Consider the following 16,018-nt stretch of genomic DNA (forward strand, 5'->3'; position numbering starts at 1 on the left):
GTCAAAACTTTTTGAATTATACACTTTAAATGGATGTGGTTTATTGAATTAAATTATACTTCAATAAAGCTGATTAAAAAAACAACATTCTAATGGAGATAGCACATTCATGACACAAGAGCAGGGTGCTATTAAAAAAAAAGGAACATTCAGAGAACAAGATGGGGCTTTTGGATATTAAAAATATTATAGGCAAAATAAAAAAATACTAACAGAGTTGCAATAAGATACAAAAGATAGGAAAATTAGACACTAACTCCTGGGCATCCAACATCTGACAGATAGAAAACCCAGAAAGACGGAACAGAGAAAACAGAGAAGAGGAAATTAGCAAAGTTAAAACTCATGAAAATTTCCCAGATCTACAGAACATGTATTTCCACACTGCAATGGCCTATTTGGCATCCCAAACAATGAATGCAAAAGACCCTCACCATGATGCCTCATGGTGAAACTTCAAAAAATAGTGGTAAAGAGATGAGATTATAAAATTCTACAAAGGAAACAGAAAGAATAAAGTTAGACTCACATGTCCTGATTCCAAAACTCACTACAAAGCTATAATAATCAAAACAGTGTGGTACTGGCATATCAATAGACACACAGATCAATGGAAGAGAATTAAAAGCCCAGAAATAAATTCTTACATTTCAGTCAACTGATTTTTGATAAGGATACCAAAAGAATTCAAAGGAGAAAGAATACTCTTTCCAACAACTGGTGCTGGGACAACTGGACATCTGCATGCAAAAGAATGAAATGGACCCCTACTCACACCATATACAAAAATTAACTCAAAATGAACCAAAGACCTAAATGTAAGAATTGAAGCTATAAAAATCTCAGAAGAAGACATAGGAGTAAATCTTTGAGATCCTGGATTAGGCAATGGTTTCTTAGGAGACCAAAAGCACATGTGACAAAAGAAAAAATAACTTGAACTTCAACAAAATCAAAAACATTTTTGTTTCAAAGGATACCATTTAGAAAGTAAAAAGACAGTCCATGGAATGGAGGAAGATTTTTTTCAAATTATATGTCTGATACAGGACTTGTATCCAGAATATGTAAAAACTCTTTTTTTGGTATTTGAATATTGAAATATTTTTAAATATACCATTTCTGGAAAACAAGACATAAGATAAACTTTTTTTCCTCTTCTTCATTTTGGCTCATATATTTGGCTGCATTTTGGAAAACAGGCCCTGTTTTCCTGGTAACCATGGTGAATTAATTAGCTTCTCTGATACAGAATATATAAAAACTCTTATACCTCAAAAATAAAAAGACAACCCAAACAAAAATGGGCAAAGAATCTGAACAGATATTTCTCCAAAGAACCTATGCAGATGGCCAATACACACATGAAAATATGCTCAATATCATTAGTTATTAGGGATATGCAAGTCCAAATCACAACGAGGAACTACTTCACACCAGCTAGGATGGCTAAAATAAAAAAGACAGTAAGTGATGACAAGGATATGAAGAAACTGCAACTCTCACATGCTGCTGGTGAAAATGTAAAATGGTACAGCTGCTTTGGAAAACAGTTTGGCAGCTTCACAAATTTTTAAACACAGGGTTACCACACGATCCGGTAATTCTGCTTCTAGGTATATACTCAAGAGAATGAAACATATTTCCAAACAAATATTTCTTTATGAATGTACATATCAGCATTACTCATGATAGCCAAAAAGCTGAAACGACACAAATTTGTGAATATATAAACAAATATGACATATTCATACAATGGAATATTATTCAATCATAAAGGAATGAAGTACTGATACATACTACAATACGGATGAACCCTGAAAACATCATGCTAAGTGAAAGAAGCCACTCACAGAGGGCCACATATTACATAGCTCCATCTACACAAAATCTCCAGAAGAGGCAGATCTGCGGAGACAGAAAGTAGATTCGTGGTTGCCAGAGGCTGGTGGGGAAAGGCAAGTGACCTCTAATGGGTATGGGTTTGGGGGGAGAGGTGACAAAAATGTTATAAAATTAGACAGTGGTAATGGTTTCACAGTTCTGAATATACTAAAAATGTCTGACTTGTACACTTGAAAGGGTGAATTTTATTATATAGGAATGATATCTCAATAAAACTATTAAAAATTATACATAGGATAAAGTAACAAGGAATCAGGGTTTAGACCAGAATCCAACTTTTCAGCAGCAACACTGAAAACCAGAAGACAATGAAATAATATCTTCAAAATTCTGAGGAAAATTATTTACAATTAAAAATTCTATATCTAGCCACTTACTATGAGCAAAGTTAGAAGTAAAACACTTTCAGATATTCGAGATCGCAGAAATATTTTCTCCCATAATCCCTTTCTTAGAAAGCTACTGGAGGATATACTCCACCAACATAAAGAGAGAGTCGGTCCTGGGATCCAACACAGGAAAGAGACAAAGGGAATCCCAGGGTAAGGATGAGGAGGCATCTCAGATCAGTAACCCAACAGCAGATCTAGAGACAAATCCGTTCAGATGGGAGAGGAGGAAAAAGGGCTTCAGCAGGAATGGCTCCAAGAAAAAAAAGAGTAATAAAATAATGACTGCGACTGATTATTTCACAGGAAGTTTTACATTGGTATATTTGAGGGTTCCTTTTTGATTGGATCATAGAAAACTTATAAAACAAAAAGAAAGGCAAAGCTGTACCAGAAAAGAGATGCATTCACATTAGACCACATGACTCAGCAATGAACAGTTACTCAGTCATAGTAATATAAAGCAACTATTAATTTAACCAGAAAGTGTGAAATTACCACTTTGGGAAGATGGAAGAAAGGAAGTGGGTGTCCTGGGGGTGGAGGTGGGAGGTAGAGATGAGAGAACTAAATTGTTTTCTCCCAAAGTAGGAAATCAATAGAAAATGACATAAATTGAAAAACAAAGGAACAGCCCCATCAGCCTGTTAGCAGAAGTACACAGATAAACACCATAAACACCAAAAGAAACAGCTTGATGCGGTGAAAGATGTTTCCTATTTCGGGATTCAGGGAGGAATGAGGTGGTGCAGGTTACTCTGATATTTTTGCCTTGTTTTATTGTTGTTAAATGCCACACAGAATTACTTCTGTTAAATTTATTTTTACATGTTTTACTAAAAAAATAAAAATTATAAAACCTCTCAATGTATAGTGAAGTAAGGACTAGAAGGAAATACAGAAAATGCCACTGGTGGTTGCAGTTGTATGATTCTGTGAGGCTGTGGGAAGGTGAGGGTAGGAGTGGGGTTGGGAGGAGCATTTTCTGAATCACCTACAATGCATACATACTGCTGTTGTTAAGGCAAAAGAAGGTGTAAACAGTTTTACAAAGTTATATGTCCTCTCTGACCGCAGGCGTTCCTCTAAATAGGCTTGAGGACAGCGACACTAAAAACTAGAAGCACCTCTGCAGCAGCAGCACTAAAGACTAGAAGACAATGGAATAATACCTTCAAAATCCCGGGAAAAAATTATTACAATTTAAAACTCTATATCTAGCTGCGCATTATGAGAAGAATTCGGGTGGGAGGAGGGGGCAGGGAACGGCACGCGCGTGAGGACCACAGCTGCCCCCCGCCCAGCACCCCTCCAGGAAGCCCCACCGCTGACACTGGGCAGCAGCCTGGGGAGGGGGCGGGGAGTGAGGAGACGCAGGGCGTCAGCACCCACCTCGACGAAGGCAAACTTCTCCTCGCTAGTGTAGTTGTAGCGTGTGGCTCGCTCATACTCCTCAGCTGTGCCCGGGCAGTCCTTGTTGCAGAACTTGTCTGTGGGGTGCACCAGCTTCCAGGAGTACTGGGGAGAGAGGAGAGACCCACGCGTCCATCAGCAGGTGAACAGGTCACCCAAACGAGGTGAGTCCGCGCCGTCATAAGAGGGAATAAAGCACTGAATTGCGCTATAACGGCTGGATCTGGGAAACATGAAGTAAAAGAAGCCAGACACTAATAACCACATATGATACAATCCTACTTACAGGAAACATCCAAAATAGGGAAATCTATAGAGACAGAAAGAGACTGCTTAGGGCTGCAGGGACAGGGAACAGGGGGTGATGATACCGGGTCTGAGGGGATGAAAATGTTCTAAATTTGACCATGGCTGCAAAGCAGTGGGAATATACTAAAAATCAACAAATTACCCTTTGAATGGATGAATGGTGTGGTGTGTGAATTATAGCTCAATAAATGCTATTTAAAAAAAGAGTGCTCGAGAGAGGCAGAGGCAGACAGATTCCAAGTGAACGGAGATCAGGATGGAGGGGGTTGGGAGGGGCAGGCCCTCTGCCCAGGGGCACCTACCACCTCCATGACGTGGGCGCTCCACTTGGACAAGAGCTGCAGGCCCCGCAGGGCCAGGTCAAAGAGCTCACGGTACTCCTCGTCCGACTTCTGACTGTCCAGCCCGGAGCCCGTCACCACCTGGGGAACATCAGCTGTCACCCTCACCATCAATGCACCTGGCACTTTTCTACCTTATTTCATGGATTCCCCCAAGAACACTTCAAGGGAGGTGCCATTATTACACCCCTTGACCGATAAACCGAGGCTGAGACAAGTGCCTTGCTGAAGGTCACGTGCCTTGTACATGACGGAGGGTTCCAATTCAGGTGATGTGATGGTAGAGCCCCACTCACAGCGACCCTTGTTGACTGCAGCGCAGTGGCTTTCAGACTTTGGGGTCTGCAATTTACAGTAGGAAATGCATGCTATACACTAACTCAGGAACACATACCCACTTAGAGGTATTCAATGTAGATATGAACATGGTTCACAAAGCAACTGTATGCTTAATACTTGAGATTTCCTCTGATTTTCTGTTCCATTTTATACCAAAACGCTAATTAGAAACCACTAAATTGATTTCACAACTCAGTTAGAAATGACTCACCGACTGAAAAGCACTGGTGAAGATAAACATCTATTTGAACATGTAATATTCCGCAGTGAAATACAGTATGTATATATGCATAGATATATATATGTGTATGTATATGTATGTATATATACATGTACACACATATATACATATGGAGCCAGTCCTCATTATTTGTGGATTCTGTATTTGTGAATTTCCCTATTCACTAAAATTTATTTGTAACCTCAAGATCAATCCTTGCAGTGGTTTCACAGTCATTTTCAGATGGATGCAGAGTGGCAAAAAATCTGAGTCATGTTCCCAGCTGAGGTTGAACAAGGCGACTCTCCGCCCTCTTGTTTCAGCTCATACTGTACAGAAGTGTCCCATTCTTGGTCTGTTTAGTACCTCATTTTCCACATTCTTATACTTTTTACTGGTGATTCATTATTTAAAATGGTCCCCAAGCACAGTGCTGATGCTCTGTCTATGCCCCTGTGAGAAAGGAGGCTGTGATGGGCATTATGGAGAAGAGACATATTTTAGATAAGCTTTGTTCAGGCACGAATTATAGTGCTATTGGCTGTGATTTAATGTTAACGAATCAACAATATATATTACATAAGGCATCTTTAAACAGAAATGTATGTAAAATAAGATTATATACTAAAAATCAGCTGATGGAAACATTGTGACCAGAGGCTCATAGGAACCTAACCCTGCATTTTCTAAAAGAGCTATGGTTCAGAACTTGCTGATTTGGCGTTGATGGCCACTTTATAGAATATAACTGCTGTGAATAATGAGAATGGTCTGTATATACAATGTATAAACTGTGTAATTCTAAAAATAGCTTTGAGCCAGATTCATTCTTAGATCATACCAAAACTGGACAAGGAATGAAGGGGGCCCAGCACTTAAATTATGCCCATAGCTTGTGTTCAGTTCATCGGCACATACAGTTAAGAAAGTCAAAGGTTCAGGCTTGACCCTAGTCCATGTCCACCAGGAGACCTCCTAAGAATATGGGCCACTCGTTTAATGATGACACCGCCTGCATTTATCTGACTGTTTTCATTTGAAAATGAAATATGACGCCCTTGGATCAAAGACATTTCCCTAGCTTGGGTTTTGGAAAGCATAACTATGGTCGCAAGCCACATGGTGGCGCCAGTGAGCATATGTGTGGTAGTGCAGTCTTTCAGGAGCTCTAGGTAATAAGGGAATTCAAATCAGGAGACCTGTTTATTAAATCAACATGTATATTCATTAGAAGGGTTTATATAGAAAGAGATCCAGAAGGACATACACATACAAACGTTAATCATAGTTAGTTTTGGGTGGAAGATTTTACATGACTGATTTTCCCTCCTTTGGCCTATCTACTTTTTCTGAGGTTTGTGCACTGATCTTGTTTCCCTACAAAAGAAAAAAAGAGAAGAAAAGAAAAATCGAGTGCAAGTAAAAATGTAATTAGTGGGATCACAGGAGATTTTTATGACCTCTGTCCTAATTGTATTTCCTGGCTTATTACAATGATTACTTATAATTGTAGTTTTAAAATACTTAGATGGTGTTATGAGCATGATTGTTCAGAACTTTGTTTCTCTTGCCATCCAGGGTGGAAATGGTTTAGATCATGTAACAATTACTGGGCTGTTACTATCTGCTAGGCACAATGCATTTCCCGTGCATGGTATTGTTTAATTCTCTCAACGAACCTTTCCAGATACTACTGGCTCCATTGTGCAGATGAGGAAACTGAGGCTCAGGGATGTTGAATAACTTGTGAAGGTCAGCAGCAGAGCCAGAATCAAGCCCAGTTCCATCTGGCTCTAAAATCCATGCTCCCTGCCTCCAATGTGTATTCTCTCCCTCCTCCACTCTCCATAAGCTCATTTCTTTTCTGGCTGGTCCCAACCCCTTCCCACCCTGGGCCCACATGGGCCTCCATCCCAGAAGTCAGAGCCAGCTCACCTCACTGTTGCTGTAGCGAGCGAGTTCGGAGATGAAGCGGATGTGGTCATCCCGGATCTGAACCATCTGCTCGCAGATATTGTACTGGGGGCTGATGCTGCTCTGGGTGCACGTCCACCTGGGCAGAAAATCAGGGGGTCGGAGTGGGTCCTGGCCTCAGGCTCCTGGGTGAGGCAGGCTCCTTCCACTCACTAGTTGTTCCTGGTGCACAGCCAACGTGGCCAGCTTCCCCGGGTGGAACCAAAGGTGTCCCAGCCACCAGCAAGAGTGCCTGCTAAATCCCACTGTGGGGACTGCAGGCCGAGCGGAACAGCCTTTCCTCTGCCTGCTTGGGGCTGGCCTCCTCTAAGCCCCATTCCAGGCATTTGCAGATAACCGGCGCCCACAGTACTTACCAGTCACATGAGCGGGGAGGGACTTGCAGCCTCCCTAGGGCTACAAAGGGCTGGAATCCAAGCAAAGAAAAAGCAAGGTGGGTGACCTGTCTACTGACCCTGACAGCACTACGCCCTGTGGCTGAAGCTGGTGTGGGAGGGGGCCTTTGGGTGGGACTGGGGAGACCTAAAGGGACTGTGCCTCTTTTTCAACAGCGAGCCAGCAACATGGAAGCTCTCTATGAAGAAAGCCACAGCCATCCCGAAAGGCACTGCTCTCTCTTTCTCTTTCTAGCCCTCATCTTCTACCCCTTCCTCTCTTCCTCCTCAACTCTTTGCTCAATGTTTTTGTAAGGGATGTTTGGGAAAACATCTTAAATCGGGGAGGAAATGAATAAATGAGAATCTTCACTCTCCTCCCCCAAGAGAAAAAAGACAGTCCCATTCACTGTCTTCTGCCATCCGGTGCCAGGTGACCCAGTAGACAGCGCATGGGCACCAAACAAGGCAGATACACTTTAGAGAGAATTTACTATTTCAAAGGAGCTCTGAAAGGGCACTCCAGAGAATACTCAAAATGGTGACAGACTTCCTCCTGCCTATACGTTGGCAGGACTTTTCTTTCGAGGTCCTTGTGTAGGAATGGGGTCACCACCTCTCAAACCTCTGACCCCACCCGGGTCACATCACCACCCCCAACCAACTTTGAGTGGCCAAGAATTCATGCGCGGAAAAGTGAGGAAGTAAGTTCAGCACTCTGGACTCCATGCTTTTCCTAAAAGACCTCCTCATACACCAGCAGTCACTGGGTTATGAAGAGACTAAACCAGTTTTCCCTGGTGAGACTCATCTGCAGTGGCTCAAAGATGCTGCAGTTCAAGGACACTCCATTTACATACTTTTAAGGCCCTGACACTCTCACCCCCGATTAAAGGATGGCTGGCTCCCCTCTGTGCAGAAATGCAGGCAGAAACCTCCTTAACAAGGCCAGAGATCAAAGGGAAGGCCAAGACTGTAGCCAAATGTCCCCCGACTTCCACGAGGCACCGACACTCCGGATCTTAGCACAGATCACCTAGAGTGGTGGTTGATAAAACAACCTTAGGTGAGGCCGTCAACCCACTTCACAGTTGGAACCATGAGAACCATACCCGCCACGGCATACTTACTGCATGGACATAAAACCTGAGGAGAGAACCAACGTGATGAAAAACAAGGTCATCTCGCTCCGCCTGACCACTGCGGGCTGGCTGCTCCTCCCCCTTCTCCGGGGAAGGAGGTCTTCTGCTGTCCCCCTGTGGGCGGCGTGGGCCACCGCGGGGACAGAGAAGGGGCAGGGCTGTGCTCTGCGCGCTTTTGAACCCTGGCAGCAAAGGCTGGGTGCAAAAGGGCTCAGAGCACCGACTGCTGCTCCCCTCTGCCAGGCGCCAGTGATGGGACAGAATCCACCTGCCCAGGGCTCTGGGGAGGGAGGAGGGGCTGAAGTGGCCCCTCGGCCCCCTGCCCGGGCTGGGCGTGCTCGCGGGAGCCGAGAGACATTACGGCAGGCACTCACTTGGACTTGTTCTCTTCATAGTGAGCACTGGTCTTAATGTATCTGGCCAGCTCTATCTGCATGTCGCCGAAAAGGGGTACCACCTGCAGCTGCTGCAAAGGAAGCAAACATAGCGTGTGAGACCCGGAGGAAGGGGCCAGGCAGCTGCCTTCTGCTGGGGGAGGCAGGCCTCGGTGTGTGCCTGTGGGCCGACCCCTAGTTTCTGCTTCCCGTGATGCTACCATGTGACCCTGGAACCACAAAGAGCCCCAGCCAGCCTGCAGGTCCTCTCCTGCCTCCAATCGTCCCTGTGTTCCAGCAACTGAGCCCAGGGAGACAGAATGACTTGTCCAAGGTTACCTAGCAGGCAGAGCAGGACAGGGTCTTTTCTGTTCTAATTTTCCTCAGACTAGAGGATCCTCACTGCTTAGAACTCTGGACTAGAAGGGGTGCCTGGATTCCATTGGCTGGGTGTGGTCTTCTTGAGAAACTCCACAATGTGAAGTAACTGAGACCTTTAACACCTAACACCAGAGGGCAGTTGACTCCCATCTGAAGACCGGGTCTAATGGAGGCGAGGCCAGTATTTACTGTCTGTTTCTGATGCACTAGGCACTGCACCAAGCCCTTCAAAACCAGAGGGTTTTTAGGGCAGTGAAACTATTTCGTATGATACCATCATGTTGGATACGTGTCATTATATATTTGTCAAAACTTACAGAATGCACAATGCCAAGAGGCATCCCTACTGCAAACTATGGACTTTGGGTGAGTATGATGTGTCAATGCAGATTCACTGACTACAGCAAATGTACCCCTCTGTTGGGGAGTTTTGATAATGGGGGAGGTGTATGAGTGGGGGCAGGGAGTTTATGGGAAATCTCTGTCATTCTGCTCAATTTTGCTATGAACCTAAAACTGCTCTAAAAAATAGTCTATTAAACAAAACAGAAAACAGTATCTCAATCCATAGAATAGTGGGTACTGGGTAAGGTCAGTACTATTGTCATGTCCATTTCACAGATGGCCAAACTGAACCTTTAACAGCTGAAGTGATATTTTTTTTTTCATGTCAGACCAGCTAGAAGCCAAGGAGACAGGATTATAACCCAGGCTCTAACTCACCTATGTCACCCCACAGAATCCTCAAGGGAACCCTATAAAGCACACACCCTCAGCATTGCTATGTTTTGGGCTGGGGAACTCAGTTTCAGAGAAGTTCTGTGACTTTCCCAAAGCCATCCAGCTGTGAAGTGGCAGAGCGAGACCAAAGCCCAGGCCTTTGTGAAGTGAGGTTGTGGTCTTCCACTCCACCCTCATCTTATTCACATGGATTTAAGGCAGAGGCAGATTCTGCCAGTTCTCCAAACGGAGCCCTGCTTTCATTTGGGCAGTTCCAGAGAAAAGTGAAAGTTCCAGCTTCGAAAAGAAGCCGGGCCAAGCCACAGGATGCCTTCTGGTGACTTACGGAAGTCTCTTAACCTCTAAGAGTCGGTGGGACCCAGGCACGGTCTCACCGTTGAAGGATTCCACTTTTAATTTAAGCCTGGTTTTCCCATGTCTGACCTCAGAGGTTCCTCTCTAGGCCTGAAATGCCTGATGCTACAATAAACTGACAACATGGAATTCACTTCCAAAGTAGAAAACCTCTTTGCGGAAACCTCAAAGGTAAACCACAGTTTTTATTATTAAAGATTTGGGGCCAGAAGATCAAATCTCTGAGGCACTGGAATGGACTGAGTGTGGGCTGGTCCCCGAAGAGGCATTCAGCCCAAAGGCGGGGCGAGTGAGGGGCCTCTGGTGGGACAGAAGAGGCTGTGCGTTCGCAAATATGAATCAACACAAAATCCAGTCTTTAGCCCTCCTGCTTCTATGGGCTCTGATATACACTGAAAATTAAAGCAGGCTCTGTCTTCTGGGACACACTTCTTTCTGCAGATGGCAAGGGATTTCAGGAAAGGGAAAAGGCAGTATGCGGAAAGAATCACCAAGCTTCCCAGCCGAATCCCAGCTAAAACTTGAGACTCAGGCATATGCCTTCTAGAGTGTGGATTCCTCTACCCAGGGCAGCTGGAGGTCCTGTCATTCTATTCTCCTCCACCTCTTGGGGTCTTTAGAGCTTCAGTCAACCAGCTCCTCTGCTTGCTGGCTAATTTCGCTCCTTTCCCCAGAGAGACCACCCGCTGGCCCCCTGCCCAGCCCCAGCCCCAGGTGCTGACCTTAAAGAACTTATCAATTTTGCTGAGGTTGATTCTCTTCTTGGCATCCAGTTTGTAAATGTTACTGACATTTCCATCCATCAGGTAGAGACCAAAACCCATCACCTAGAGTGAGAAGAGGCAGAGCCAGAAGCCAGTCACATCCATTGGAAAAGTTTCAAAAAAACCAAAAAAAGCAGATCTATGCATGTGTACACACACCTCCTGCAGTGACACATTCTATTACAAAAACCCATGTGTCTTCAAAAATAAAAGGACACATAGATCTAATTTCAACCAGAAGTTTGATTTCTGTGAAGAAATGCAGATGACGCTTTTGTATATTGTTATGGTGACCACTTCTTGAGTCCTCCCCATGGGCCAGAGTCTGTGCTTAGGGATTTAGCAGGTGTTATCCTTAATTCTCACAACAATTTTAGGAGTCAAGTTCTACACAATAACCTCATTCTACAGAGGAGGCATTGGAGACACAGAGAGGTTAGACAGCTTGCCAAGGTCACACAGCTAATAAGTTGCAGCAACAGTATCTGAACCGGGATCTGACAACAACATGTACGCACTTAGATTCTTCTGGAGGGGAAGGACTGAGTGGTGCTATTATTGCATCCTTGGGTCCTAGCACATCACAGGAACTTGATGAATACTCACTAGACGGTAAATGAATGTGAAACTATTCACCCCTTTCCCCAAGGAAAATGCAACAAAGATTCCCAAGGAATCTCACTGGTCACTTCATTAACAAAAAGAACACATTTTTGCCGGATAACGTCTATCAGCAGGTTGACAGGCTGATTCTTGATATTCTAGTCCATATAATAGTTTCCTGAATGCTGGCTTATTTTGCCCCTTTTGCCAAATGTACAGCAAGATGGAGGGGGCTTGAACAGAGAGGCTGAAAGCAGCTTCCCTTGGTTCACAGTTGCTATGTGACTGGAGATAAGTCACATCTGATGCCTGAGGGAGTGGACTGGAGGATGGGCGCTTGCCTTTTGCAGCTCTGCAGGGTGTGCGCCACACTCTTCTATTTAAGGTGAAAGATGCCCCCTGGTGGCATCTGCGTTTACTAACAAACTGCAGAGACCTGAAACAGCAGAAGGGCGCAGGAGACGAGGTTGAGGAGGCAGAGAATTGAGAGGGAAGAAGGTCGCGAAGCTGAGACATGGGAGGATTAAAAGCAGGCGAGAGAAAGGAAGGGCCTGAGAATCTGATGGCAGCATCTAAGGATGCTTGGTGGGCTGGGGTTTAGTAACCTAGTTAGTGGAAGCAGCAATTCTGGGCAGAGCCATGGTAATTGCCTAGGCACAGAACTGGGGGTGAGAGAGGCTGCAGAACTCTGGGTGACTTCTCTGGATTTCTGACTGTGCAGAGGAAGCCAGAGTGAACAAGTCACAAAGCCACACTATCCCGCAAGCTTTTTTGAGGTGCTATGGAAATGTAAAGAAGGGAAGACCAACAGGGCTGGGGTTCTTGGAATAATAAGAGGTGACGTGGAGAGGAGGAAAAAGGCAAATCAACAGGGGAACTTTGAGAGGGGAGGTTCTGGGGAAGAAAGAATCAAAAGGGGCGGTGCAGTGTGTATGAAGAATATGCAGAAGGTTATTCATTTCAGTGCTATTGTTGTCAGAGGGAAATCAGAAGTACCCTGAGCAGCTAACGACAGAGTAAATGGCTAAAGAAACGAAAGCTCATCCATATGAAACTATTTAAGGGCTGCAGAATCTTCCAAATACGTTTAATGTAGTGGGATAAAAATTACATGCACACATTTATGTAAATTGCATATGCTGAAAATACATCAGCCCCCCAAAAATGAGAAAGATTATATCAAAATGCTGTAAGCGTTATCTCTGGATAGAAAAACTGTAAGAGATTCAACTTTTTAATGCTTTTCTGTATAGTTCAGGTTTTCTACAATAATAAATATTACTTGATAATTTAAAAATGAAATTTTTAAACTGATGAAACAAATGTGACCATTGACAAAATATAGCAAAAGCTGGAAGATTCTGCCTTCCCCCTGAGCTGGCAATTTTTCCCTCCAGGATGTCTGGCTTAACAAGAGTATGGACACAAAGGTGTGCTACAGAGTTTCAATGCAGTTTAGCAAACAAATACCCAACGATTGGGGATTTGTTAAAGAACAACATCCCCATATAATGGACTACTTGGCAGCCATTAAATAACACATTATAGACATAGCCTTAATCATGTCTAGAAATGTGTATATGACATATTAAAGGGAAAAAAAAACAGATTACAAAACATCATGTACAGTAAGATCTGCATCAATGCTTAAGCAAGAAGAAATAAGTATTTTCAAAAAATGATTTTAAATAAGAAGGAGGGACTTCCCTGGTTGCATAATGGTCAAGAATCCGCCTGCCAGTGCAGGAACATGGGTTCAATCCCTGATGCAGGAAGATCCCACATGCTGCGAAGCAACTAAGCCCGTGGCCACAACTACTGAGCCTGTGTTCCAGAGCCTGCAAACCACAACTATTGAGCCTGCATGCCACAATTACTGAAGCCTGCATGCCTAGAGCCCGTGCTCTGCAACAAGAGAAGCCACCACACTGAGAAGCCCGTGCACCACAACGAAGAGTAGCCCCCGCTCGCCACAACTAGAGAAAGCCCACACGCAGCAACGAAGACCCAACGCAGCCAAGACATAAATAAATACATAAACAAATGTATTAAAAAAGATTAAAAAATAAATAAGAAGGAGGTGAAAGGGCAAGCCCAGGCCCGGGGGTGTGTGACTGAGGGAGCTGTACCTTGAGGAGCATGTGCTTCTCACTGGGGGTCAGATACATCTTGTTCTCGTAGTAATCCACGCAGATGTTGACAATGTCGGCCAGCAGCTCCTCATAGCCTGGGATCACTTCCAGTTGCTGGTGGAGACACTAAACAACAGTGCCCCCCTCTGGTTAACCCCTGTCCTGCATCCTCCTCACACACACCACCCCAGAGGGTCCAGCACTGGGCCCTGCGACAGTGTCTGCCCCCCGACCGCCCCAGGTGGAGCAAAGCCTGCAGCCTCTCCTCCATGTGCCCACAGCGGTTGGTCTGAGGTCCCGCACATCTCCCACGGCGGGGACCTGCCCCACTTGGGGCCGTCCATTGTACTTCCTGGCAGTCCTGATCGTTAGAAAGCACTTTCTTGGGCTGAGCTGAAAGCCGTTTGGCTTCACAGCAATAAGCCTGTGGTAATCTTGGCTTAGTTCTGAGAGTATGGACTGAGCCCAAGACGTCTCCTCAGACTATGGTGGGAAGACCCAGCCCGGCGGAGGAGAGCTGAGCCAGCAGGTGTCTCCCTCCCGGCAGGACACAGCAGTCCAAAGACATTTCCTGTACGAGAAGGCCTAAGATCTCCACCCCAGGCCCCTTCTCTCCAAAGGGACACACTGGCCCCCGTGGGGTGTGTGTGGGGCTCAGGTGTGGGGCGGGGTCCCCGGGAAAGAAACCTTAAGCCTCAACCCCGAGGAGCCGTCTGCAGGTAGCAAAGGGGAGGCCCAGGGACGCCCTGAGAAAGGCTTTAGCCGGGGAACCCTCTGAAGATGGAAGGCCCCTCTCAAGTTCAGGCCTGGGTCCTGCTGACATTCTTGCTGGTGCCTGTTTAGGTTGAACTGACGGAGGCACAGGACAGGTTATTTTAAGTCAGGCAGGGCATGAGAGCCACAGCTGAGTGGGAATACCCTGGCAAAGCGCGGCAGTAACTACGACGACATCTTCTCACGTCCTTGCCGTCTATCAGGCTCTACACGTTAGGGGCTTTTTATATAGTATCTCATTTATTTCTCACCACAGTTCTATGAGTGGCAAAATAACAGCCCCGTTTTACAGATGAGGAAACTGAGGCTTAGACCTTGCCCAAGGCCTCACAGTGGGTCAGCGGAGGGTCTAGGATGAGAAAACAAGGCAGTCTAACTCCAGAACCCAAGCTCTCAATCTACACCGATGAAGGGGCGGAACACTGGCGAGAAGGATTTCAGAGAACAAACTCCGGAGAGGGTGAAAGGGCCGCCTGTGGTTGGGAGAGGAGACTTAAGTCTGCAGCTGAAAGCTTGAGCAGGGCAGAGGAGACAGAAGATTTGGGCAGAGCTCCTCTGCTCGTGGAACCGCCCAGTCTCCAGGCCCGGGCCTGTGTCCTGGGACACCAGGCCAGGACGAGCACAGGTTTGCCGTCACCTGGGTGATCCTGTTGTGGTTGGCCAGGAACATGGACAGGTTCTGTGACTCCTGGATAGACTGGGGGTCCGCCATCTTCCTCAGGAACTGCGCCGCCCTGGGATGGGGGGGTGCAGAGAGGCATGTTCAAGCACAAGCACAGCCGGCCTCAGACAGGCTTCACGGGCCCCCGCTCCCACCTGACCTGGACACACCGTCCCCGAGGTCAAGGAGCTCTGAATGGCACAAGTGACTCTAACATCAAAGGAGAGCCTGCTCTGGAGTCATTTCATCTGGAGCTGTTTGCAACCTTGTAATAAGGGTACCTGAGAATCAGGAGGCAAGAACGCACTGAAGCTCAAAGACTAGGAACGTTTAAAGGCAGCTAACACGCCGTCAACCAGCCCGAGGTGGTAGGACAGAGCGAAACGGGCATCCCTGTGCCTTACAGTGACCTCCAGTGAAAGTGCACAGTAAGTCATGGAGAAGAATCACAGGCAGCAGGATGTTTTGCTTTTGTTGTGTATTATGCTATTTACAGGAAAACCTCAACGTTTCTCAGCATTGTATGGAAAACAAAAGTCTATTTAACCTGATGGGATTACAGGTGAAGGGATGATGGGTGCGGGGAACACAGCGGGACTTAAAGGGAGGAAACCACAGCACTAGGACCTCTCCAGCCTGACCTGGAAGTGGAGGTGGTACAGCCCGTGTCACCATGGACCATGGAACACAGACAAGACACCGCCTTGCTCATGACCCTAACTGGTTCACAGAGCATGTCGGCTGTGACCATGATGGAAGGAGCTGGCTAAATCTTGGGAGAATTTGGGGGGAAGATACTGTACCATGAGCTGTCTATGTGATCTTTGT

General features: G+C 45.7%; 1 protein-coding gene across 1 annotated transcript in view; it reads right to left on the reverse strand.

Moving 5' to 3' along the window:
* CYFIP2 (cytoplasmic FMR1 interacting protein 2) overlaps positions 1–16,018 on the reverse strand; it is a 114,740-nt gene that overhangs the window by 85,277 nt on the left and 13,445 nt on the right. The window contains exons 6-12 of the mRNA XM_057730110.1: positions 15,167–15,263; positions 13,753–13,881; positions 10,979–11,083; positions 8,781–8,872; positions 6,852–6,969; positions 4,319–4,438; positions 3,687–3,812 (exon numbers count right to left, since the gene is read on the reverse strand). Of these exons, the coding sequence (XP_057586093.1) occupies positions 3,687–3,812; positions 4,319–4,438; positions 6,852–6,969; positions 8,781–8,872; positions 10,979–11,083; positions 13,753–13,881; positions 15,167–15,263 (787 nt within the window). The remainder of the gene's footprint in view (positions 1–3,686; positions 3,813–4,318; positions 4,439–6,851; positions 6,970–8,780; positions 8,873–10,978; positions 11,084–13,752; positions 13,882–15,166; positions 15,264–16,018) is intronic.

Source organism: Hippopotamus amphibius, chromosome 1, assembly GCF_030028045.1.
Source record: "Hippopotamus amphibius kiboko isolate mHipAmp2 chromosome 1, mHipAmp2.hap2, whole genome shotgun sequence".
Lineage (NCBI taxonomy): Eukaryota > Metazoa > Chordata > Mammalia > Artiodactyla > Hippopotamidae > Hippopotamus > Hippopotamus amphibius.